The sequence below is a fragment of the Bombina bombina genome, chromosome 9 (assembly GCF_027579735.1).
Source record: "Bombina bombina isolate aBomBom1 chromosome 9, aBomBom1.pri, whole genome shotgun sequence".
Classification (NCBI taxonomy): Eukaryota; Metazoa; Chordata; class Amphibia; order Anura; family Bombinatoridae; genus Bombina; species Bombina bombina.
Window position 1 is genome coordinate 141,078,334 of NC_069507.1, and position 24,943 is coordinate 141,103,276.

At 40.4% G+C, this 24,943-nt stretch overlaps 1 protein-coding gene across 2 annotated transcripts in view; it reads left to right on the plus strand.

Annotated features, from left to right (window-relative positions):
- The window catches only part of MARCHF5 (membrane associated ring-CH-type finger 5), a 438,857-nt gene that overhangs the window by 283,151 nt on the left and 130,763 nt on the right, over positions 1–24,943 (plus strand). For both annotated transcript variants that reach the window (XM_053692413.1, XM_053692414.1), the window contains exon 3: positions 1,944–2,074. In XM_053692413.1, coding sequence (XP_053548388.1) covers positions 1,944–2,074 — 131 coding nt within the window. The remainder of the gene's footprint in view (positions 1–1,943; positions 2,075–24,943) is intronic.

Sequence of the window (24,943 nt, forward strand, 5' to 3'; positions counted from 1 at the left end):
TGAAGCATCTATGTGCAGCCACCAATCAGAAGCTACTGAGCCTATCTAGATATGCTTTTCAGGAAAGAATATCAAGAGAATGGAGCAAATTAGATAATAGAAGTAAATTAGAAAGTTGTTTAAAATGATATTCTCCATCTGAATTATGAAAGAAAAAATTTGGGTTTAATGTCCCTTTAAGGGAGCTGAGATTGAGGGGGTATTCAAACCCTAAAAATTTGAATACCTATCCCCTCCATCTAGCACTCAAGATTTCTGCAGCAGTATAGCACTTCTATGTTTCCAGGCCATGCTTCTTGGCCACCTGGTAGCTGCCGCTTACTATAGGGGGTGCTATGATGAGCTTCAAAAGCAGCTTCCCCATGATTGACCGCCCATGATTGACCGCCCATGATTGACCGCCCATGATTGACCGCACATGATTGTCCGCACATGATTGTCCGCACATGATTGTCATCTGCAGTGAAAGCATTGTGCAGATGAAAACGTGTGTCGTTAAATACCTCATATTTTTGTGTAAATGAAATAGCTAGTTTAGGCAATTGGCAGCATTTTTAAACCTTGGTTTTGCTTTTTGGCTTCTCTAGGGAGTGTGGAGCAAGCACAGTTTCTATGCAAAAGCAAGGGGTGTTTAATGTACTTTTAATTTATCAAAATGACTAGCTCCCATTGTAACCGGTTGCTACACACATTTGTCTTTTGTCATTGGCTCACCAGTTGTGTTCAGCGAGCTCCCAGTAGTGCATTGCTTCTGTGGAGCTGAATTATTAGCTGTTTGTTTATTTCCTTCCAGGGATTAAACACATAGATAAATGCAAGCAATAATAAAATGGTCTAACATATTAAAGCATTTACTTTTTGCACTTTTATGTCTCTTTAAGGAGACCAAGATAGATTTTTATCTTTTTGTTTTTTTCATTTGTAATTTTTACTGAAAACCATATTTATAGAATTCTAAATGTTTTGTGAAGGTAATTCTATGATGACTTTGGTACACACATATCTAGTTTGCATTTTGTATGATGGCTTTATCCATATTTTGTTATTTCTTCAAGCTAAAGTTATTTTTCTAAATGTGCTTGTTTTGAATTGTTAGTACCTTACAACCAAAGCACTGAAACTGATCTGTACGTGCAATGAATTCAGAAAAACCGATTTGGCACGGGAGTGTGAAATGGCTCAGGACTGATGGGTCAATAATGTTAAAGGGACAGTCTAGTCAAAATTAAACTTTCATGATTCAGATAGGGCATGTAAATTTAATCATCTTTCCAATTTACTTTTATCATCAAATTTGCTTTGTTCTCTTCATATTCTTTGTTCAAAGCTAAACCTAGATAGGCTAATATGCTAATTTCCTAACCCTTGAAGGCCGCCTCTTATCTCAGTGCATTTTGACAGGTTTTCACAGCTAGATGGTGCTAGTTCATGTGTGCCACATTAGATAACATTGTGCTCACTCCCATGGAGCTATCTATGCGTCAGCGCTGATTAGCTTAAATGAAAGTCAGTCAAAAAAGACTGAGATAAGGGGGCAGTCTGCAGAGGCTTAGATACAAGGTAATCACAGAGGTAAAATGTATATTAATATAACAGTGTTGGTTATGCAAAACTGGGGAATGGGTAATAAAGGGATTATCTATCTTTTTACACAATAACAATTCTAGAGTAGACTGTCCCTTTAAGCAGTATGCCAAATTTTAAGCTCTACATAGCATCAATGGCCTACATGCATTATTACTGTTGCATTTGATTGCTTTATTCCAATTTATGTAAATCTTTTACTTGGTGTTCTGTAATGCAAAAATATATGCATCAGACATCTGCATTTGACATTTGAGTACATTTCTTTTTAGTAATTCTGAGGAATTATATTTTATATTGAAGTTTACATAAATGCCTTATCCTAAATCAGATTTCCCTTTTTACTTCTCTTCCTTCAGGTCCTGTTGTCTATATACTGGACCTTGCGGATAGACTGATATCTAAAGCCTGTCCTTTTGCTGCTGCTGGGATAATGGTGGGATCGATTTATTGGACAGCTGTCACCTATGGAGCAGTCACTGTTATGCAGGTAACACATTGCTTGAGAAATAATCTCATTGAAACCAATTCACCTGTGTGACCAACTTCCCCTCTTTCTAGGCTGGTGGCCGTGAACCAGGTAACACCCAATAACTCTAAAAGGATCGTCTTGCACAGGGCTTGACAAATTTGTTCAAAATCTATGAGCCAGCCCATAAATTTAGGAGACAGAAACTTTCTGGCTTGCCGTCTTGCCGCAAAACTTGGAAAACCTGTTTTGAAGTATTGGATTCAAATACAGGGTAGTTTTGCATTGCAGAAATAACGTGTATTTAAACAATATGCATTATGATATATACATACTGTACATTATAGAAATATACATTCTTTCTGCATTTCTGAATTCTTTAGCCAGATGGGTGACTAAGGAGCTATCCAATAATAAATGTGATTTGAACACCACCTTGAAACAGTTGTGGATTTCCTCGTTGTTTTTTTTATAAGCGCCCTTTGGATCTTTCACTGGGTATCAGCTAATACATCTTCCTTGTATACATTTCTTTTTTAAAGGAAACTGATTAAGATATAAACTTGACTTTATCATGTCCCAAGGATCTGGAAGTAAAATTAAATTGTAAATGCATATTATCAAAATCACCATCAGCTTCTAGATTTAAAGGTAAAAAATGCCCTGCTCTTCATAACAACCATGCTTAAGCATTTCAAGTACAAAATTACTTTCAGCTTTAGATTTGGACCTGGATGCCTTTGTGAAGGAATTTCACATAATATGTCATCTAGAGATGTTGCTGTTAAGGTATGCAAAAGATCCTGAAATATGCTGTATACATATATACTTATAGGTTCCAGTTGCATTAAAATGAATGTAAATTTTGATGATAAAGTGCCCCTGTTTTTTTATTAAAAACAGGGGCACTTTAATTCATCAAAATTTACATTTCACTTGTGTTGTGAAAATACTTGCCTTTTAATCTTGACAGCCGCTGCAGCTTCCCCCAGTCGTCGCAAGCCTCTTCCTACGTCAGAAATGATGGATCGGTTATCCTCTAATCACGACTTCCCCTCTGGGGGAATCAGTGTCTGATTAAACGCTGTGATTGGTGGAAGCCAGATTCCTCATTTTAGACCCAGGAAGAGGCTTTGCCATGGGCGGAGGAAGCGATGCAGCGGCTGTCAAGATTAAAAGTTAAGTATTTTCACAACACGAGTGAAATGTAAATTTTGATGAATTAAAGTACCCCTGTTTCTCCAACATAGGTGTGTCCGGTCCACGGCGTCATCCTTACTTGTGGGATATTCTCTTCCCCAACAGGAAATGGCAAAGAGCCCAGCAAAGCTGGTCACATGATCCCTCCTAGGCTCCGCCTACCCCAGTCATTCTCTTTGCCGTTGTACAGGCAACATCTCCACGGAGATGGCTTAGAGTTTTTTAGTGTTTAACTGTAGTTTTTCATTATTCAATCAAGAGTTTGTTATTTTCAAATAGTGCTGGTACGTACTATTTACTCAGAAACAGAAAAGAGATGAAGAATTCTGTTTGTATGAGGAAAATGATTTTAGCAACCGTAACTAAAATCCATGGCTGTTCCACACAGGACTGTTGAGAGCAATTAACTTCAGTTGGGGGAACAGTTTGCAGTCCCTTGCTGCTTGAGGTATGACACATTCTAACAAGACGATGTAATGCTGGAAGCTGTCATTTTCCCTATGGGATCCGGTAAGCCATGTTTATTACGATTGTAAATAAGGGCTTCACAAGGGCTTATTTAAACTGTAGACTTTTTCTGGGCTAAATCGATTGATTATTAACACATATTTAGCCTTGAGGAATCATTTTATCTGGGTATTTTGATATAATAATATCGGCAAAGCCAGCTTGGAGACCAATGCAAGGCTGGAACAAGGGAAAGCAGGCCAAGAAACCTGCCACTGCTACCAAGACAGCATGAAATATTGGCCCCCGATCCGGGACCGGATCTGGTGGGGGGCAGACTCTCTCTCTTCGCTCAGGCTTGGGCAAGAGATGTTCTGGATCCTTGGGCGCTAGAAATAGTCTCCCAGGGTTATCTTCTGGAATTCAAGGGACTTCCCCCAAGGGGGAGGTTCCACAGGTCGCAGTTGTCTTCAGACCACATAAAAAGACAGGCGTTCTTGCATTGTGTAGAAGACCTGTTAAAAATGGGAGTGATTCATCCTGTTCCATTAAGAGAACAAGGGATGGGGTTCTACTCCAATCTGTTCATAGTTCCCAAAAAAGAGGGAACGTTCAGACCAATCCTAGATCTCAAGATCTTAAACAAATTTCTCAAGGTCCCATCGTTCAAGATGGAAACCATTCGAACTATCCTCCCTTCCATCCAGGAAGGTCAATTCATGACCACGGTGGATTTAAAGGATGCGTATCTACATATTCCTATCCACAAGGAACATCTTCGGTTCCTAAGGTTTGCATTCCTGGACAAACATTACCAGTTCGTGGCGCTTCCTTTCGGATTAGCCACGGCTCCAAGGATTTTCACAAAGGTACTAGGGTCCCTTCTAGCGGTGCTAAGACCAAGGGGCATTGCAGTAGTACCTTACCTGGACGACATTCTGATTCAAGCGTCGTCCCTTCCTCAAGCAAAGGCTCACACGGACATTGTCCTGGCCTTTCTCAGATCTCACGGCTGGAAAGTGAACGTGGAAAAGAGTTCTCTATCCCCGTCAACAAGGGTTCCCTTCTTGGGAACAATTATAGACTCCTTAGAAATGAGGATCTTTCTAACAGAGGCCAGAAAAACAAAGCTTCTGGACTCTTGTCGGATACTTCATTCCGTTCCTCTTCCTTCCATAGCTCAGTGCATGGAAGTGATCGGGTTGATGGTGGCGGCGATGGACATAGTTCCTTTTGCGCGCATTCATCTAAGACCATTACAACTGTGCATGCTCAGTCAGTGGAATGGGGACTATACAGACTTGTCTCCGAAGATACAAGTAAATCAGAGAACCAGAGACTCACTCCGTTGGTGGCTGTCCCTGGACAATCTGTCTCAAGGGATGATGTTCCACAGACCAGAGTGGGTCATTGTCACGACCGACGCCAGTCTGATAGGCTGGGGCGCGGTCTGGGGATCCCTGAAAGCTCAGGGTCTTTGGTCTCGGGAAGAATCTCTTCTACCGATAAATATTCTGGAACTGAGAGCGATATTCAATGCTCTCCAGGCCTGGCCCCAGCTTGCGAGGACCAGGTTCATACGGTTTCAATCAGACAACATGACGACTGTTGCGTACATCAACCATCAGGGGGGAACAAGGAGTTCCCTAGCGATGGAAGAAGTAACCAAAATTATTCTTTGGGCGGAGTCTCACTCCTGCCACCTGTCTGCTATCCACATCCCAGGAGTGGAAAATTGGGAAGCGGATTTTCTGAGTCGGCAGACATTGCATCCGGGGGAGTGGGAACTCCATCCGGAAATCTTTGCCCAAGTCACTCACCTGTGGGGCATTCCAGACATGGATCTGATGGCCTCTCGTCAGAACTTCAAAGTTCCTTGCTACGGGGCCAGATCCAGGGATCCCAAGGCGGCTCTAGTGGATGCACTAGTAGCACCTTGGACCTTCAAACTAGCTTATGTGTTCCCGCCATTTCCTCTCATCCCCAGGCTGATAGCCAGGATCAAGCAGGAGAGGGCGTCGGTGATCTTGATAGCTCCTGCGTGGCCACGCAGGACTTGGTATGCAGATCTGGTGAATATGTCATCGGCTCCACCTTGGAAGCTACCTTTGAGACGAGACCTTCTTGTTCAGGGTCCGTTCGAACATCCGAATCTGGTTTCACTCCAGCTGACTGCTTGGAGATTGAACGCTTGATTTTATCGAAGCGAGGATTCTCAGATTCTGTTATCGATACTCTTGTTCAGGCCAGAAAGCCTGTGACTAGAAAGATTTACCACAAAATTTGGAAAAAATATATCTGTTGGTGTGAATCTAAAGGATTCCCTTGGGACAAGGTTAAGATTCCTAGGATTCTATCCTTCCTTCAAGAAGGATTGGAAAAAGGATTATCTGCAAGTTCCCTGAAGGGACAGATTTCTGCCTTGTCGGTATTACTTCACAAAAAGCTGGCAGCTGTGCCAGATGTTCAAGCCTTTGTTCAGGCTCTGGTTAGAATCAAGCCTGTTTACAAACCTTTGACTCCTCCTTGGAGTCTCAATTTAGTTCTTTCAGTTCTTCAGGGGGTTCCGTTTGAACCCTTACATTCCGTTGATATTAAGTTATTATCTTGGAAAGTTTTGTTTTTAGTTGCGATTTCTTCTGCTAGAAGAGTCTCAGAATTATCTGCTCTGCAGTGTTCTCCTCCTTATCTGGTGTTCCATGCAGATAAGGTGGTTTTACGTACTAAACCTGGTTTTCTTCCAAAAGTTGTTTCTAACAAAAACATTAACCAGGAGATTATCGTACCTTCTCTGTGTCCAAAACCAGTTTCAAAGAAGGAACGTTTGTTGCACAATTTGGATGTTGTTCGCGCTCTAAAATTCTATTTAGATGCTACAAAGGATTTTAGACAAACATCTTCCTTGTTTGTTGTTTATTCAGGTAAAAGGAGAGGTCAAAAAGCAACTTCTACCTCTCTCTCTTTTTGGATTAAAAGCATCATCAGATTGGCTTACGAGACTGCCGGACGGCAGCCTCCCGAAAGAATCACAGCTCATTCCACTAGGGCTGTGGCTTCCACATGGGCCTTCAAGAACGAGGCTTCTGTTGATCAGATATGTAGGGCAGCGACTTGGTCTTCACTGCACACTTTTACCAAATTTTACAAGTTTGATACTTTTGCTTCTTCTGAGGCTATTTTTGGGAGAAAGGTTTTGCAAGCCGTGGTGCCTTCCATTTAGGTGACCTGATTTGCTCCCTCCCTTCATCCGTGTCCTAAAGCTTTGGTATTGGTTCCCACAAGTAAGGATGACGCCGTGGACCGGACACACCTATGTTGGAGAAAACAGAATTTATGTTTACCTGATAAATTTCTTTCTCCAACGGTGTGTCCGGTCCACGGCCCGCCCTGGTTTTTTTAATCAGGTCTGATATTTTATTTTCTTTAACTACAGTCACCACGGTACCATATGGTTTCTCCTATGCAAATATTCCTCCTTAACGTCGGTCGAATGACTGGGGTAGGCGGAGCCTAGGAGGGATCATGTGACCAGCTTTGCTGGGCTCTTTGCCATTTCCTGTTGGGGAAGAGAATATCCCACAAGTAAGGATGACGCCGTGGACCGGACACACCGTTGGAGAAAGAAATTTATCAGGTAAACATAAATTCTGTTTTTTAATCGAATGTTTAAAAAACGGGCACTTTATCATCAAAATTTACATTCACTTTAAACTCAAAGGGCATAATGAGCTATTTGGAGTGCCCATAAAGAGATTATAAGACAGTCTTTCCCTCATCTCCCTCTTGAATACCCACCAAATTGTAAACCACTTGCATATCTATTTTGGGCAAATATATATGCTCCTTTAATTCTGCTGAGGAGATTGTAGGTGAGCAGTAATGGATACTTGTTCTTTATAGTAATGTTGATGGGGGTGGCAGAGCAGGCTGTATATAAAGATGGCCACTTTAGTTGAGTGCTCCCTTATCACATACAATAAAGTTTTTTGTTTTTTTTGCCAGTTATTCCCTTATCCCTCCTGTCCATTCTTCTTGCATGACCATCATGCTCTAGAACAGGGGTCAGCAACCTTGGGCCCCCATATGTTTTGGAACTACATTTCCCATGATGCTGAGACACTCTTTAGCCTGTCTGAGCATCATGGGAAATGTAGTTCCACAACATCTGGGGTCCCAAGGTTGCTGACCCCTGCTCTAGAACACTGTAGACGAGCATTAACAGTAGTCCCCACTTCTATTAACTTTCCAAGCACATCTATTGCTGTGTTACTAAAGTTGTGAAGTGGATATGTTGAACCTATGGAAACAATGGCAAGGTGCAAGAGGCTAGAATACTGAAGATACAGCCAATTGCTGCCTAAACTGAAGACCAAAGAGACTGGAAACTGTAGTTCCAGAGGTAGTTTGCAAGCACCTGGACATGCTGGTCAACTATACTCATACAAAGGGTCCCTCTTGTGGCCTTCTGCTCCAGAATTTTGCAGCAACAGGGCAGAGCACCAACTCTCTTGATACCCCTTTGATCACACCTTTAGGTAAAGGGTCCAAGTTTGCAGCCCATGCATCCTGGGTGACAAAGAACAACACAGCAATGTGTAAAAAAAACAAAGATATAGTCCCTCTGCTGATACCTTTTGGGTGATCTGCCATCTAACATTTTGACATTCAGCATTACCTAACAACTTTCTTTTCTTTTTTTTTTCAATTACATTTTTTATTTGAAAAAAGTAAAAAATATTCTTCCACTTTTGTGCAAGTTTCTTTACATAGCTTAAAAGTACCAAGAGGCAATATGACTATGCCTCTAAAAAACAAGTTCTTAATAATACAGTTGTCAACACAATATATTCAAGAATCTTAAAGGGACATAATACTCATATGCTAAATCACTTGAAACTGATGCAGTATAACTGTAAAAAGCTGACAGGAAAATATCACCTGAGCATTTCTATGTAAAAAAGGAAGATATTTTACCTCACAATCTCCTCAGCTCAGCAGAGTAAGTTCTGTGTAAAAAAGTTATACTCAACTGCTCCCAGCTGCAGGTAAAAAAAATTAAAAAAAATTAAGAAATAAACAGCAGCCAATCAGCATCAGCAGTGCTGAGGTCATGAACTTTTACTGTGATCTCATGAGATTTGACTTGACTCTCATGAGATTTCATTGTAAACTTCCTTTACCTGATTGGTGAAATAAGATGAGAGTGCACGATGCTCATCCCTTCAGATGTCCCAGGACAGACACACTAAAATGCTGCTTAGAAATCCTTTACAATGGGAGGTGGCTACTGAGGAACTTTTGAGGTAAAATATCTTTCTTTTTTACATAGAGATGTTCAGGAGATATTTTCTAGTCAGCTTTTTACAGCTATGCTGCATCACTTTCAAGTGTTTAAACATTTGGGTATTATGGCCCTTTAAGTTTACCCATAACCAAGTGCATCACCACCCCGGACCCAACTGCAACTGGATGAAACAAGACAAAACAAGCAAAAACCTAGTTATATACCCTATAACTCTTTGCCCATCTAACTAGCTCCCTTCTGTGAGTTTTACGTCTACAATTAGCATTCCCCCTTGTCTCTTTTACCTAGCTCCAGTGGATATAATATTAATATAGTAATATAACCTATTTCCATATCTATTACATGTAAGCAAGTTCCCTCCTATGAGATTACCATCGGTCAAAACTATGTTAAAATACACGAAAAAGTCAAGACTGGCTTCAACTAAGCAGCTCTATTGAGTCTAACGCTTATCTTCAGTAGGTGTAATAGAGTTATTGCCGGATAGTAAAAAATAATAATAATAAAAAAATACACAATCCATTTACCCACTTCAATCTACCATCACATTTTGTTGTTAGCAGTTCCAAATTCAATTCTCACATCCCATTTTAACCCCTTAATGACCACAGCACTTTTCCATTTTCTGTCCCGTTTAGGACCAAGGCTATTTTTACATTTCTGCGGTGTTTGTGTTTAGCTGTAATTTTCCCCTTACTCATTTAATGTACCCACACATATTATATACCGTTTTTCTCGCCATTAAATGGACTTTCAAAATATACCATTATTTCTCTTGTTAAGTGTATCCAGTCCACGGATCATCCATTACTTATGGGATATTAACTCCTCCCCAACAGGAAGTGCAAGAGGATTCACCCAGCAGAGCTGCTATATAGCTCCTCCCCTAACTGCCATTACCAGTCATTCTCTTGCACCCAACGACTAGATAGGATGTGTGAGAGGACTATGGTGATTATATTTAGTTTTATACCTTCAATCAAAAGTTTGTTATTTTATAATAGCACCGGAGTGTGTTATTCCTTCTCTGGTAGAATTTGAAGAAGAATCTACCTGAGTTTTTACTATGATTTTAGCCGGCGTAGTTAAGATCATATTGCTGTTTCTCGGCCATCTGAGGAGAGGTAAACTTCAGATCAGGGGACAGCGGGCAGATTAATCTGCAAAGAGGTATGTAGCAGCTTATTATTTTCTGACAATGGAATTGATGAGAAAATTCTGCCATACCGATATAATGTAAACTCAGCCTTAAATGCAGTAGCAGCATCTGGTATCAGGCTGTCATGTATGTATATTTTACACTTCAGTATTCTGGGGAATGGCACTTCACTGGAATTATACTGTGTGCATAAGACTTTAGCCTAATTTGCAGGGACTGGCAACAGGCTCTTTAATAACACTTAATTTATGTTAAACGTTTTTTGCTGGCATGTAAAATCGTTTCATTTTCTGAGGTACTGGGTGAATAAAATGTTTTGGGTATTATTTTTTCCACTTGGCAGTTGGTTTATTTAATTTATGACAGTTTACTGATCTCTCTCACTGTTGTGTGTGAGGGGGAGGTTAAAAAAATTCAGTCAGAAGCTCATTGTATTTCCTGCATGATCCGGTTCATCTCTACAGAACTCAGGGGTCTTCAAAACTTGTTTTGAGGGAGGTAATCATTCACAGCAGAGCTGTGAGATTGTAGTTGACTGTGATAAAAAACGTTTATTTCTGTAACCTTTTTTTCTGCTATCAGGGTTAGTTATCCTTCGCTAATGGGAACAAGCCTTTGCTAAAATTGTGTTTTTTACAAAGATTTGATGCTATAACCTTTCAGTTTATTAACTTTCAACTGTCATAACTCTTTCTGTGCTTCTTATAGGCACAGTACGTTTTCATATTATAGTAAATTACTTGAAAAGTATTTCCAAGTTGCTAGTTTATTTGCTAGTGTGTTAAACATGTCTGATTCAGAGGAAGACATCTGTGCTATATGTGCTAATGCCAAAGTGGAGCCCAATAGAAATTTATGTACTAACTGTATTGATGCTACTTTAATAAAAGTCAATCTGTACAAATTGAACACATTTCACCAAACAACGAGGGGAGAGTTATGCCGACTAACTCGCCTCACGTGTCAGTACCTGCATCTCCCGCTCGGGGGGGGGGCGTGATATTGTGGCGCCGAGTACATCTGGGCGGCCATTACAAATCACATTACAGGATATGGCTACTGTTATGACTGAAGTTTTGGCTAAATTACCAGAACTAAGAGGTAAGCGTGATCACTCTGGGGTGAGAACAGAGTGCGCTGATAATGTTAGGGCCATGTCAGATACTGCGTCACAACTTGCAGAACATGAGGACGGAGAGCTTCATTCTGCGGCTGACGGTTCTGATCCAAACAGATTGGATTCAGATATTTCAAATTTTAAATTTAAGCTGGAAAACCTCCGTGTATTACTAGGGGAGGTGTTAGCGGCTCTGAATGATTGTAACACAGTTGCAATACCAGAAAAAATGTGTAGGTTGGATAAATATTTTGCGGTACCGTAGAGTACTGACGTTTTTCCTATACCTAAGAGACTTACTGAAATTGTTACTAAGGAGTGGGATAGACCCGGTGTGCCGTTCTCACCCCCTCCGATATTTAGAAAGATGTTTCCAATAGACACCACCACACGGGACTTATGGCAAACGATCCCTAAGGTGGAGGGAGCAGTTTCTACTTTAGCTAAGCGTACCACTATCCCGGTGGAGGATAGCTGTGCCTTTTCAGATCCAATGGATAAAAAGTTAGAGGATTACCTTAAGAAAATGTTTGTTCTACAAGGTTTTATATTGCAACCCCTTACATGCATTGCGCCTGTCACGGCTGCAGCAGCATTTTGGTTTGAGTCTCTGGAAGGGACACTTGAATCAGCTCCATTAGATGAGATTACACACAGGCTTAAAGCTCTTAAGTTAGCTAACTCATTTATTTCAGATGCCGTAGTACATTTAACTAAGCTTACGGCTAAGAATTCCGGATTCGCCATTCAGGCGCGCAGAGCACTGTGGCTAAAATCCTGGTCAGCTGACGTTACTTCTAAGTCTAAATTTCTTAATATACCTTTCAAAGGGCAGACCTTATTCGGGCCCGGATTGAAAGAAATTATCGCTGACATTACAGGAGGTAAAGGCCATGCCCTGCCTCAAGACAGAGCCAAACCTAAGGCTAGACAATCTAATTTTCATTCCTTTCGGAATTTCAAAGCAGGTGCAGCATCAACTTCCTCTGCTCCAAAACAAGAAGGATCTGTTGCTCGCTACAGACAAGGCTGGAGACCTAACCAGTCCTGTAACAAGGGCAAGCAGGCCAGGAAACCTGCTGGTGCCCCTAAAACAGCATGAATTGAGGGCCCCCGATCCGGGAACGGATCTAGTGGGGGGCAGACTTTCTCTCTTCGCCCAGGCTTGGGCAAGAGATGTCCAGGATCCCTGGGCGCTAGAGATAATATCTCAGGGATACCTTCTGGACTTCAAATACTCTCCCCCAAGAGAGAGATTTCATCTGTCAAGGTTGTCAACAAACCAAATAAAGAAAGAGGCGTTTCTACGCTGTGTACAAGAGCTTTTATTAATGGGAGTAATCCATCCAGTTCCACGGTCGGAACAGGGACAAGGGTTTTACTCAAATCTGTTTGTGGTTCCCAAAAAAGAGGGAACTTTCAGGCCAATCCTGGATTTAAAGATCCTAAACAAATTCCTAAGAGTTCCATCGTTCAAAATGGAGACTATTCGGACAATTTTACCCATGATCCAAAAGGGTCAGTACATGACCACAGTGGATTTAAAGGATGCTTACCTTCACATACCGATTCACAAAGATCATTACCGGTATCTAAGGTTTGCCTTTCTAGACAGGCATTACCAGTTTGTAGCTCTTCCATTCGGATTGGCTACGGCTCCGAGAATCTTCACAAAGGTTCTGGGTGCTCTTCTGGCGGTACTAAGACCGCGAGGAATTGCGGTAGCTCCGTACCTAGACGACATTCTGATACAAGCTTCAAGCTTTCAAACTGCCAAGTCTCATACAGAGTTAGTACTGGCATTTCTAGGTCGCATGGATGGAAGGTGAACGAAAAGAAGAGTTCTCTCTTTCCACTCACAAGAGTTCCCTTCTTGGGGACTCTTATAGATTCTGTAGAAATGAAGATTTACCTGACAGAAGACAGGTTAACAAAGCTTCAAAATGCATGCCGTGTCCTTCATTCCATTCAACACCCGTCAGTAGCTCAATGCATGGAGGTGATCGGCTTAATGGTAGCAGCAATGGACATAGTACCCTTTGCACGCCTACATCTCAGACCGCTGCAATTGTGCATGCTAAGTCAGTGGAATGGGGATTACTCAGACTTGTCCCCTACTCTGAATCTGGATCAAGAGACCAGAAATTCTCTTCTATGGTGGCTTTCTCGGCCACATCTGTCCAGGGGGATGCCATTCAGCAGGCCGGACTGGACAATTGTAACAACAGACGCCAGCCTACTAGGTTGGGGCGCTGTCTGGAATTCTCTGAAGGCTCAGGGACAATGGAATCAGGAGGAGAGTCTCCTACCAATAAACATTCTGGAATTGAGAGCAGTTCTCAATGCCCTTCTGGCTTGGCCCCAGTTAACAACTCGGGGGTTCATCAGGTTTCAGTCGGACAACATCATGACTGTAGCTTACATCAACCATCAGGGAGGGACAAGAAGCTCCCTAGCAATGATGGAAGTATCAAAGATAATTCGCTGGGCAGAGTCTCACTCTTGCCACCTGTCAGCAATCCACATCCCGGGAGTGGAGAACTGGGAGGCGGATTTCTTAAGTCGTCAGACTTTTCATCCGGGGGAGTGGGAACTTCATCCGGAGGTCTTTGCCCAAATACTTCGACGTTGGGGCAAACCAGAGATAGATCTCATGGCGTCTCGACAGAACGCCAAGCTTCCTCGTTACGGGTCCAGATCCAGGGATCCGGGAGCGGTTCTGATAGATGCTTTGACAGCACCTTGGACCTTCGGGATGGCTTATGTGTTTCCACCCTTCCCGATGCTTCCTCGATTGATTGCCAGAATCAAACAGGAAAGAGCATCAGTGATTCTAATAGCGCCTGCATGGCCACGCAGGACTTGGTATGCAGATCTAGTGGACATGTCATCCTGTCCACCTTGGTCGCTACCTCTGAAACAGGACCTTCTGATCCAGGGTCCCTTCAAACATCAAAATCTAATTTCTCTGAAGCTGACTGCTTGGAAATTGAACGCTTGATTTTATCAAAACGTGGTTTTTCTGAGTCAGTTATTGATACCTTAATACAGGCTAGGAAGCCTGTTACCAGAAAGATTTACCATAAGATATGGGGCAAATACTTATATTGGTGCGAATCCAAGAGTTACTCATGGAGTAAGGTTAGGATTCCGAGGATATTGTCTTTTCTACAAGAAGGTTTAGAAAAGGGTTTATCCGCTAGTTCCTTAAAGGGACAGATTTCAGCTCTGTCCATTCCTTTACACAAACGTCTGTCAGAAGTTCCGGACGTTCAAGCTTTTTGTCAGGCTTTAGCTAGGATCAAGCCTGTGTTTAAAACTGTTGCTCCACCATGGAGTTTGAACTTAGTTCTTAATGTTTTACAGGGGGTTCCGTTTGAACCCCTTCATTCCATTGATATCAAGTTGTTATCTTGGAAAGTTCTGTTTTCAATGGCGATTTCCTCGGCTCGAAGAGTCTCTGAGTTATCTGCCTTACATTGTGATTCTCCTTATCTGATTTTTCATTCAGACAAGGTAGTTCTGCGTACTAAACCTGGGTTCCTACCTAAGGTGGTCACTAACAGGAATATCAATCAAGAGATTGTGGTTCCATCTTGTGTCCTAATCCTTCTTCGAAAAAGGAACGTCTGCTACACAATCTAGATGTAGTCCGTGCCCTGAAATTTTATCTACAGGCAACTAAGGATTTTCGACAAACGTCTTCCCTGTTTGTCGTTTATTCTGGTCAGAGGAGAGGTCAAAAAGCTTCGGCTACCTCTCTCTCCTTTTGGCTTCGTAGCATAATACGGTTAGCCTATGAGACTGCTGGACAGCAGCCTCCTGAAAGAATTACAGCACATTCTACTAGAGTTGTGGCTTCCACTTGGGCCTTTAAGAATGAGGCTTCTGTTGAACAGATTTGCAAGGCTGCAACTTGGTCTTCTCTTCATACTTTTTCCAAATTTTACAAATTTGACACTTTTGCTTCTTTGGAGGCTGTTTTTGGGAGAAAGGTTCTTCAGGCAGTGGTTCCTTCCGTATAAAGAGCCTGCCTGTCCCTCCCGTCATCCGTGTACTTTAGCTTTGGTATTGGTATCCCATAAGTAATGGATGATCCGTGGACTGGATACACTTAACAAGAGAAAACATAATTTATGCTTACCTGATAAATTTATTTCTCTTGTAGTGTATCCAGTCCACGGCCCGCCCTGTCACTTTAAGGCAGGTAATTTTTCCATTAAACTACAGTCACCACTGCACCCTATGGTTTTCCTTTCTCTGCATGTTTTCGGTCGAATGACTGGTAATGGCAGTTAGGGGAGGAGCTATATAGCAGCTCTGCTGGGTGAATCCTCTTGCACTTCCTGTTGGGGAGGAGTTAATATCCCATAAGTAATGGATGATCCGTGGACTGGATACACTACAAGAGAAATAAATTTATCAGGTAAGCATAAATTATGTTTTTCATCATATCTTATAATTTACTATAAAAAAAATTTATAAAATATGAGGAAAAAATGGAAAAAAACACACTTTATCTAACTTTGACCCCCAAAATCTGTTATACATCTACAACCACCAAAAAAAAAAAAGCTAAATAGTTTCTAAATTTTGTCCTGAGTTTAGAAATACCCAATGTTTACATGTTCTTTGCTTTTTTTGCAAGTTATAGGGCCATAAATACAAGTAGCACTTTGCTATTTCCAAACCACTTTTTTTCAGAATTAGCGATAGTTATATTGGGACACTGATATCTTTCAGGAATCCCTGAATATCCATTGACATGTATATATTTTTTTTTAGAAGACATCCCAAAGTATTGATCTAGGCCCATTTTGGTATATTTCATGCCACCATTTCACCGCCAAATGCGATCAAATAAAAAAAAATTGTTCACTTTTTCACAATTTTTTTCACAAACTTTAGGTTTCTCACTGAAATTATTTACAAAAAACTTATGCAATTATAGCATACATGGTTGTAAATGCTTCTCTGGGATCCCCTTTGTTCATAAATAGCAGACATATATGGCTTTGGTTTTGCTTTTTACTAATTAGAAGGCTGCTAAATGCGACTGCGCACCACACGTGTATTATGCCCAGCAGTGAAGGGGTTAATTAGGGAGCATGTAGGGAGCTTCTAGGGTTAATTTTAGCTTCAGTGTAGTGTAGTAGACAACCCCAAGTATTGATCTAGGCCCATTTTGGTATATTTCATGCCACCATTTCACCGCCAAATGCAATCAAATTAAAAAAAACGCTAAATTTTTCACAATTTTAGGTTTCTCACTAAAATTATTTACAAACAGCATGTGCAATTATGGCACAAATGGTTGTAAATGGTTCTCTGGGATCCCCTTTGTTCAGAAATAACAGGCATATATGACTTTGGCGTTGCATTTTGGTAATTAGAAGGCCGCTAAGTGCTGCTGCGCATCACACATGTATTATGGCTAGCAGTGAAGGGGTTAATTAGGTAGTTTGTAGGGAGCTTGCAGGGTTAATTTTAGCTTTAGTGTAGAGATCAGACTCCCACCTGACACATCAGACCCCCTGATCCCTCCCAAACAGCTCCCTTCCCTCCCCCACCCCACAATTGTCCCCGCCATCTTAAGTACTGGCAGAAAGTCTGCCAGTACTAAAATAAAAGTTTTTTTTTTTTTTTTTTTTTTTTTTTTTAATTTTTTAGCATATTTACATATGCTACTTTGTAGGATCCCCCCTTAACCCCCAAGCTCCCTGATCCCCCCCAAAACAGCTCTCTAACCCCCCCCCCCCCTCTGCCTTATTGGGGGCCATCTTGGGTACTGGCAGCTGTCTGCCAGTACCCAGTTTGCAAGAAAAATTATTTTTTTTTTTAATTATGTTATTTTTCTGTAGTGTAGCTTCCCCCCACCCCCACAGACCAATCCCCCACCCCCTGATTAATGTATTTTATATATATAAATACTATTTTTTTATTAACTTTTTAACTTTTAATACAACCTTTTTTTCTGTAGTGTAGCTGTTCCCACCCGCTCCCTCCCCGTGCACGCGCCCGCCCCCGCCCTCCCGTGCGCGCGCGCCTGTGCGCGCCTCCGATCACCCCCGCCCACGATCCCGCCCCCCTACACATCATCAAGGCCATCGATGGCCGCCACCCGCCTCCCGAACCGGCTCCCACCCACCAACGAATTTAGCCGGTGATGTCCGGTGCAGAGAGGGCCACAGAGTGGCTCTCTCTGCACCGGATTGCTAAAAAAGGTTATTGCAGGATGCCTCAATATCGAGGCATCACTGCAATAACCGGAAATCAACTGGAAGCGAGCAGGATCGCTTCCAGCTGCTTTCCAGCTGCTTTACGCCACACGTCCTCGGTCATTAAGTGTATTTTTTTTGAGGACGTGTGGCGTACGTTCTTGGTCGTTAAGGGGTTAAAAATGTGGTGTAGATAAAAATGTTTTTTCCATATACATTATATTTAAACAATAACCACTTAATGACATTACTGGCAGCCAAAAAATATGCTCATTAAGCCAATTAAGGCCCTACCCCTAACAAATTAATATATACCTCTTTTAAGTTTTGACCATATCTGTACTAAACAGTACAGTACAGTTATCAAAGAAAGTGCAAATATCCAAACAATATATTCATTGCAAACCTTTTATACCTCACTTGATGTGACTAAATATACTAAAGCACCTATATGTGAGTCAAAACCAGGCATTTAACTTACAATGATAATTCTATTAACCTGTCTGCCTTTTAGTGGCATATTAATACTTTTTGCCCTTAAAATTTTTCAGTGTACCCGTTATAGAGTCCAGTTACAAGTGATGTGACTAAAGTGTTAAATCCTTCCTTTGTGAATCTAGGGAATTTCGTTAAAGGGACAGTCTAGTCCAAAATAAACTTTCATGATTCAGATAGGGCATGTAATTTTAAACAATTTTCCAATTTACTTTTATCACCAATTTTGCTTTGTTCTCTTGTTATTCTTAGTTGAAAGCTAAACCTATGAGGTTCATATGTTAATTTCTAAGCCCTTGAAGGCCACTTCTTCTCTCAGGGCATTTTGACAGTTTTTCACCACTATTGGGTGTAAGTTCATGTGTGTCATATAGATAACTGTAAAAAAAGACAATAGAACTGCGCTACATTACCGGGCAACGTGTATCCTGGAGTATTTTAGAAACAGGATAATAAACTCAAGCTACAAGTTGAGTTTGAACAGAAGATGGGTAGAAAATCTCAACGGAGTGCAGCTGAACAGCAAACGATGGGTTTCTTGTCCACTGGAAAGATAGCCAAAAGAACTGCAACAAAAAGAAGACAGCGCACCTCCGACTCAAGGTATAACTTTAATAGATAGGGGATGACACACACTAGTAATGCAACTTACTAGAATCCAGTAAAAACAGGCCTCAACATAAGATGAGTGGTAGTTGTAGTCCGAATAGGAAATGTGGCGGCGTCCGTGACAATCTTGATAAGCTGTCAGCGTTCAAACAGTTCAAAAAGTTCCCGGCTGATCTTAGTGGGATGTAACTGACAGAAAACGTCACTGAGCGTCCTTGCAACACGTTTGAACGCTGAACTGTTTGAACGCTGACAGCTTATCCAGATTGTCACGGACGCCTCCACATTTCCTATTCGGACTACAACTACCACTCACCTTATGTTGAGGCCTGTTTTTACTGGATTCTAGTAATATAGATAACTGTGCTCATGCACGTGGAGTTCCTATGAGCCAGCAATGCACTGATCAATAACACCACGGTTACTAACCTGCTTTCACCCATAAGCTGATTATTTCACCTGTGCACTGATTCAGCTATTATGAAAACCTGACCTGTTGGGGGTACTTGAGAACCGCGATTAAGAAACAATGAGAGAGAGCATGTCATTTTAAGACACTTAAATTTGCTTCTATTTTCAGATGTGCCTTATTCTCTTGGTATCCCTTGTTGAAAAAGATGCCTGCACACATTTGTCTCTTGTGATTGGCTAACTAGATGTTTTCAGCTAGCTGCCAGTAGTGCAATGCTGTTCATTCAGCAAAGGATAACAAGCTAATGAAGCAAATTTAATTATAGAAGTAAATTGTAAAGTTGTTTAAAATTGTATGTGCTATCCAAATCATGAAATAAAATGTTGGTTTCCTGTCGCTTTAACAGGACCCCTGCTTGATGATGTCTCCTTTTTTTCTTTCTTTTTTTTAAACTTTTTTTTATAAGCAACAATGTATACAACTTGCATGTCATTGCGCCACACATGGCAGAGTATCACTACATACAGTGTGCAAAGAAGTAGATAAGACACATTTAGATAAGTGTTAGTAATAGGTAATCTATGCTGGTATAGTATCTTCTAAGTTCTACTATGAGTTCGGTAACTGTCACCTACAGAACACATTGTACACATTGCTGTTGTTTTAATATATTAAACACAACAAAACTAAACAACAAACAAAAACCAACTAAAACTAGTAAATTCTCCTTTTAGAGTAAATGTGCCCCTGTAAAATAAATATGGAGACACGCACTTATTTAGGCTATCAAGTTTGCAATTCATTTTCAATACTTTGGGAGTATTAAACAGGTTAAATTGTAATATGATTTACAAAGTGAAGTCTGGACAAATCTATCAAGTAGTTAATATTTGTTATACAGGATGACAGATCTTTAGGATATCCTATGCATATTACACAACTTATACAGGATGACAGATCGTTAGGATATCCTATGCATATTACACAAGTTATACAGGATGACAGATCTTTAGGATATCCTATGCATATTATACAAGAAACCTGCGTATTGTCATTAAAACTCCAGAATAACATGAAGAATAACAGTTATGTGATTTCTATAATGAATACTAGGGAATATTATCAAGCCTTTTATATGAATGCTGCAGGAGAGATTTTCTTTGAAGCTCATATATCAAGCCACTTGGACTGTTGTCTGGATTAAAGGGACAGTCTACACCAGAATTGTTATTGTTTTAAAAGATAGATAATACCTTTATTACCCATTTCCCAGTTTTGCATAACCAACACAGTTATAATAATATACTTATAGCCTCTGTAATTATCTTTTATCTAAGCCTCTGCAAACTGCCCCTTTTTTCAGTTCTTTTGACAGACTTGCAGTCTAGCCAATCAGTGCCTGCTCCCAGATAACTTCTCGTGCACGGGCACAGTGTTATCTATATGAAATATGTGAACTAACACCCTCTAGTGGTGAAAAACTGTTAAAATGCAATCTGAAAGAGGTGGGCTTCAAGGTCTAAGAAATTAGCATATGAATCTCCTAGGTTAAGCTTTCAACTAAGAATACCAAGAGAACAAAGCAAAATTGGTGATAAAAGTAAATTGGAAAATTGTTTAAAATTACATGCTCTATCTGAATCATGAAAGTTTATTTTGGCCTAGACTGTCCCTTTAATGTAGGGAACATTTTGTTATATAATTACAAAAATATTGACTGAGGAATGCACCAGTATTAAAATACACCATACTGTCACAATGGGGTAATAATATTAATATACTCTTATTCAGAATCAAAAGGGTATCTCTTAGATATTTCTAGTACAGAAAATTACAGTATGGACATTGTCCATGTTGCAATACATGTCTAGGTAGGACTGTTTTTATTAACTTGATCCTATAAGGAGGAGAAGATATGAAGATATTACCAGACCTAACGCAGTATAACCTTTTGTAAATTGAGACGCATAATAATAAGAAGGTTTTAAAGGGGTATAGTGATTCATGTAAAGGTATTGTGTGTATACATCTATTCCAAGCTGTAATGTGGGAAACTTACCTAGATGTTTGGGAATATTGCAGTATGAGGTTTCCTTCCTAAGATAGGGAGAGTCCACGGCTTCATTCCTTACTGTTGGGAAATACAACACCTGGCCACCTGGAGGAGTCAGACACCCTAGCCAAAGACTTAAATATCCCTCCCACTTCCTCATTACCCCAGTCATTATTTGCCTTTCGTCACGATAGGAGGTGGCAGAGAAGTGTCAGAAGATTCGGAGAGTCCTGAAAAAAGGGTATCTGCCCTTCGAGATAGGACTGGAGTTTTAAGTAGTCATGTCAACCTCTCAGTGAGAGTATTGATGAAAGTTAGAGTCTGGAGGTGCAGGGAAAGTTTTTCTGGGAAACCATCCAGTCTACTGCTAACAGCTCCTAAGCAATCAGTGTTGACGAGTTTCACTGCCTGCTTTATCTCACTCAAGTCCATGTCAGGAGCGCTGTTTTAAGACTGTCACACTTGAGAGGCTGGTTTTGTTCCACAGCATGGATCCTGGAGGTAAGATCTTTCAGTTTTTTTACACATAAAATGCTATAACAGGGTCACAGTGTGGCTCCTTTATAGGATCCAGTGTTAATATCCTCTGAGGGGGGTTTATTGAACAGTTGGGGTTAATTAATCAGTTTTAATTATTTACATGCTGCTTTGTGTGATTTTTTTTCCTGGGCTAATAGACTCTGTGTTTTTGGCTGGAACAAACAGGAACGCGTCAGGGGACAGCAGAGAGCGTTTGGGCTCTCATCAATTTTTAACTTGCCAGACACTGGCTTATAGTATTTTTGCTCTAACGATTACCGCTATAGTTAAACACAATGTATAGTGTGGGTTGTGCCAGACTTAGATAGTGCACACATCAAGTTACTGTTAAAGTTCCACTCGAAACCAAGTTAAATTATATCTATATTGGTAACATTATTACAAAATTTAATGAATCAACTTTCCATTACGGAGTTATACTCAAAGCGGGAATAGAGATCTGGGTGGCTTTAAAACTCTTTACATACATATTCATGAGTAACAGAGTCACATAAGAGTATAATCCACCGCTTATAAGTGTTAATGTGGTAACTAAACGGATGGGGTTTAATATAATACAAAAGCAATCTACAGAGTAGTAGATTTAGATAGCGTACACGCTTCAATTTTTATTGCTGCAATTAATAACTAATGGCTATTTAATTATTATTCACTGCATATGTTGCACTTACTAGTATGCAAATCAGAGATTCTACTTGAAACTAATTTCAACTGTTTCCCAATATAAGCATCGCTACAGAATAAAAGAACCCATATTTTATCATACGGTTCAGATTTATAGGGGCAGAAGACAAGTTATTCAACTAGACCATTATTACATTTAGATGTTCAACGTTATAGTTAGTCATACAGGACTGAACTCACCAGGCATGCAGCATGACTTGGTAATTTATCAGACGTTGTCAGAAAGCAATAGACCGAATTTATAATACTTATGACTGACTCTGACAAAGTACAGGCTATAACGTATAACTTAGCTGCATTTCACTACCTTATACTCCATGTATATAGTTGAATTGAAACACAAATAAGGACTTCCAAGTACATTAATAGCACAAGCGGTTAATTAAATATGGTGTGCAGATTACGCTAGTCAATAAAGGAATTACAGTTTTAAGCAACATCCCACACATCGCTGATTGGTCTCCTATTTCACAATATTATGTAACAATTTTATGTATCAAAGATCATTTCATGGAGGACTAGTGAATCATTGACCTAGCTAATCTATAAACCTTGCTATTACAAAGGGAAATAACTTAATAGAGTGACCAAACAGGCCAGAATCACTGACGCCATTATCCCCCTGAGGTTATTTCTTTATAAACCACAATAACCAGTGTTTGTGTAGTTTTTAAAGTTCTGTGTTACCTTTATTTTAATATGATGTTACTAAAAGTTATACAGTATTTTAAAACCCTTTTGGAAATATACAGCCCATGAGTCAGGGCCTAGAGTGCTACATGTGCATACTTCGTGAGTTGGGGCACTTCGCTTCATAGTGTCATCCCTCTTTGTGTTCATATTACTATTTTATATACTAGCACCATTTCCTCTCCACAGAAGGGAGATCATTTATATAATACTCCTATATATATATATATTATTAAACAGGGGAAAAGCCAGAGTAGTGCCATTGTTCTTTTGTTGTAATAAGGTTTCACTTTCGTGTTTGAAAGTGTTGCACAGCTCCTATTAACTTGCTGTACTTTTCATAGCATGTGGTGTATGTTCATTTTCTCCATTCCGGCTGAGACTTGAACCTGAGGAGAGTGTTTCCTCTGTTACCTGTCTGGGTCTAGGAGGTGGTTAGTGACCCAGCCATTGGGAGTATAAAAAAAAAGTTTTTATTTCTGTCCTTCTGTGGGTATAACCTGAGCTATGGAGGACTCTGACATGTTAGAAGGTACTTCTTCTGTACTAAATCATAGCTGTTTATATTGTAAGGAGGCTGTGGTTTTCTGCCCCACTCAATTATGTTCCACATGCCTTAACACCATTATAAAGTCTAAGAAGGGAGACAAGCCTGCTAATGCTATTAGTCTCTCTGAGCTGTCTCCCTCTCAGGACTCGGCATCTTGTGAGATTACTACCCTTGCTACATTATCCACTCCACATGCAGTTCCACGTAGCATCTAATCCTCAATCCGGAGGGGGCCTTCTTCCTGTGGACTTTTCCGCGCAGTAACAAACGCAAGAGAAGGGTTAAACATAGCTCTCCTGACCCGGAGTCATCTAAATATTTATCGGATTTAGCTATTATGTCCCAGTTATCCAATGATGAGTTAACCTCTGTAGCTTCAGAGGGTGAACATTCGGGTTCGGAGTCCTTGACGTCTAAGCCTCCTGCTGCGGAGAAACCGTCCTTTTAGATTTAAAATTTAGCACTTGCATTTTTTTTTTAAAAGGAGGTTCTGTCTACGTTAGAGGTTCCAGAGGCCTGCGCTGCCTGAAGAACCTACGATACCTAAATTAGACAGAGTTTACGAAGACAGGAAAGTTCATTTGACTTTTCCTGTGTCGGTTAAAATGGCGAACGTTTTTAACAACGAATGGGAAAGAATTGGATCTTCCTTTTCCCCCTCGTCTACTTTTTAAAAAAAAAAAGTTGTTCCCGGACTCTTAACTGGATTTGTGGTGCTCCATTCCAAAGGTGGGTTGTGCTATCTCTATGCTTGCTAAACGTACTACTATACCTCTTGAGGATATTTCTTTTCTTTTTTTATATTTATTTTTCAAATTTTCAATCTATACATACAAAAGAAAACAAAAAAGAAAGAATAAACAACAAAATAAACATAAATTGTGGAGACACAGCTCCAGTTCATTCTATGGTTTTCATGGAGATGCAGCTCCAAATCCAAACATACCCGTACAAAAAGAAAGGGAAAATTTAATTTCTGAACATAACTCAGTCAGTGCAATATCTTATTCTTCATACATATTTGAATTTTCCTGAATGTCTACCGCTATAAACATAAGTTATGGAGTCACAGCTCCAATTCTTATTATCACTTTCTTGGAGACGCAGCTCCACCTTAAAAAAAAAAAAAAAAAAAAGAGGAGGAAAGAAAAGAAGAGAAACTCCTCTCCCCTGACGACCCCCCCCCCCCCCAGAAGTCTCTCAAAAACACTCCAATTGTTAATTGTACTTATCCCCCACTCCCTTTCTTGTTTTCCCTCCACTGTTGCGGAAATTCTCCTGATAAAAGGAGCGAAAATACTGTCAACTTCTGTAAAGGGGCTATAAATTGGATCTGAATTGTAAGAGGCCAGGTTAGAATACATTTTAACCATTTACGAAAATATAATCTGAGGTATTTTTCTTGCAATAG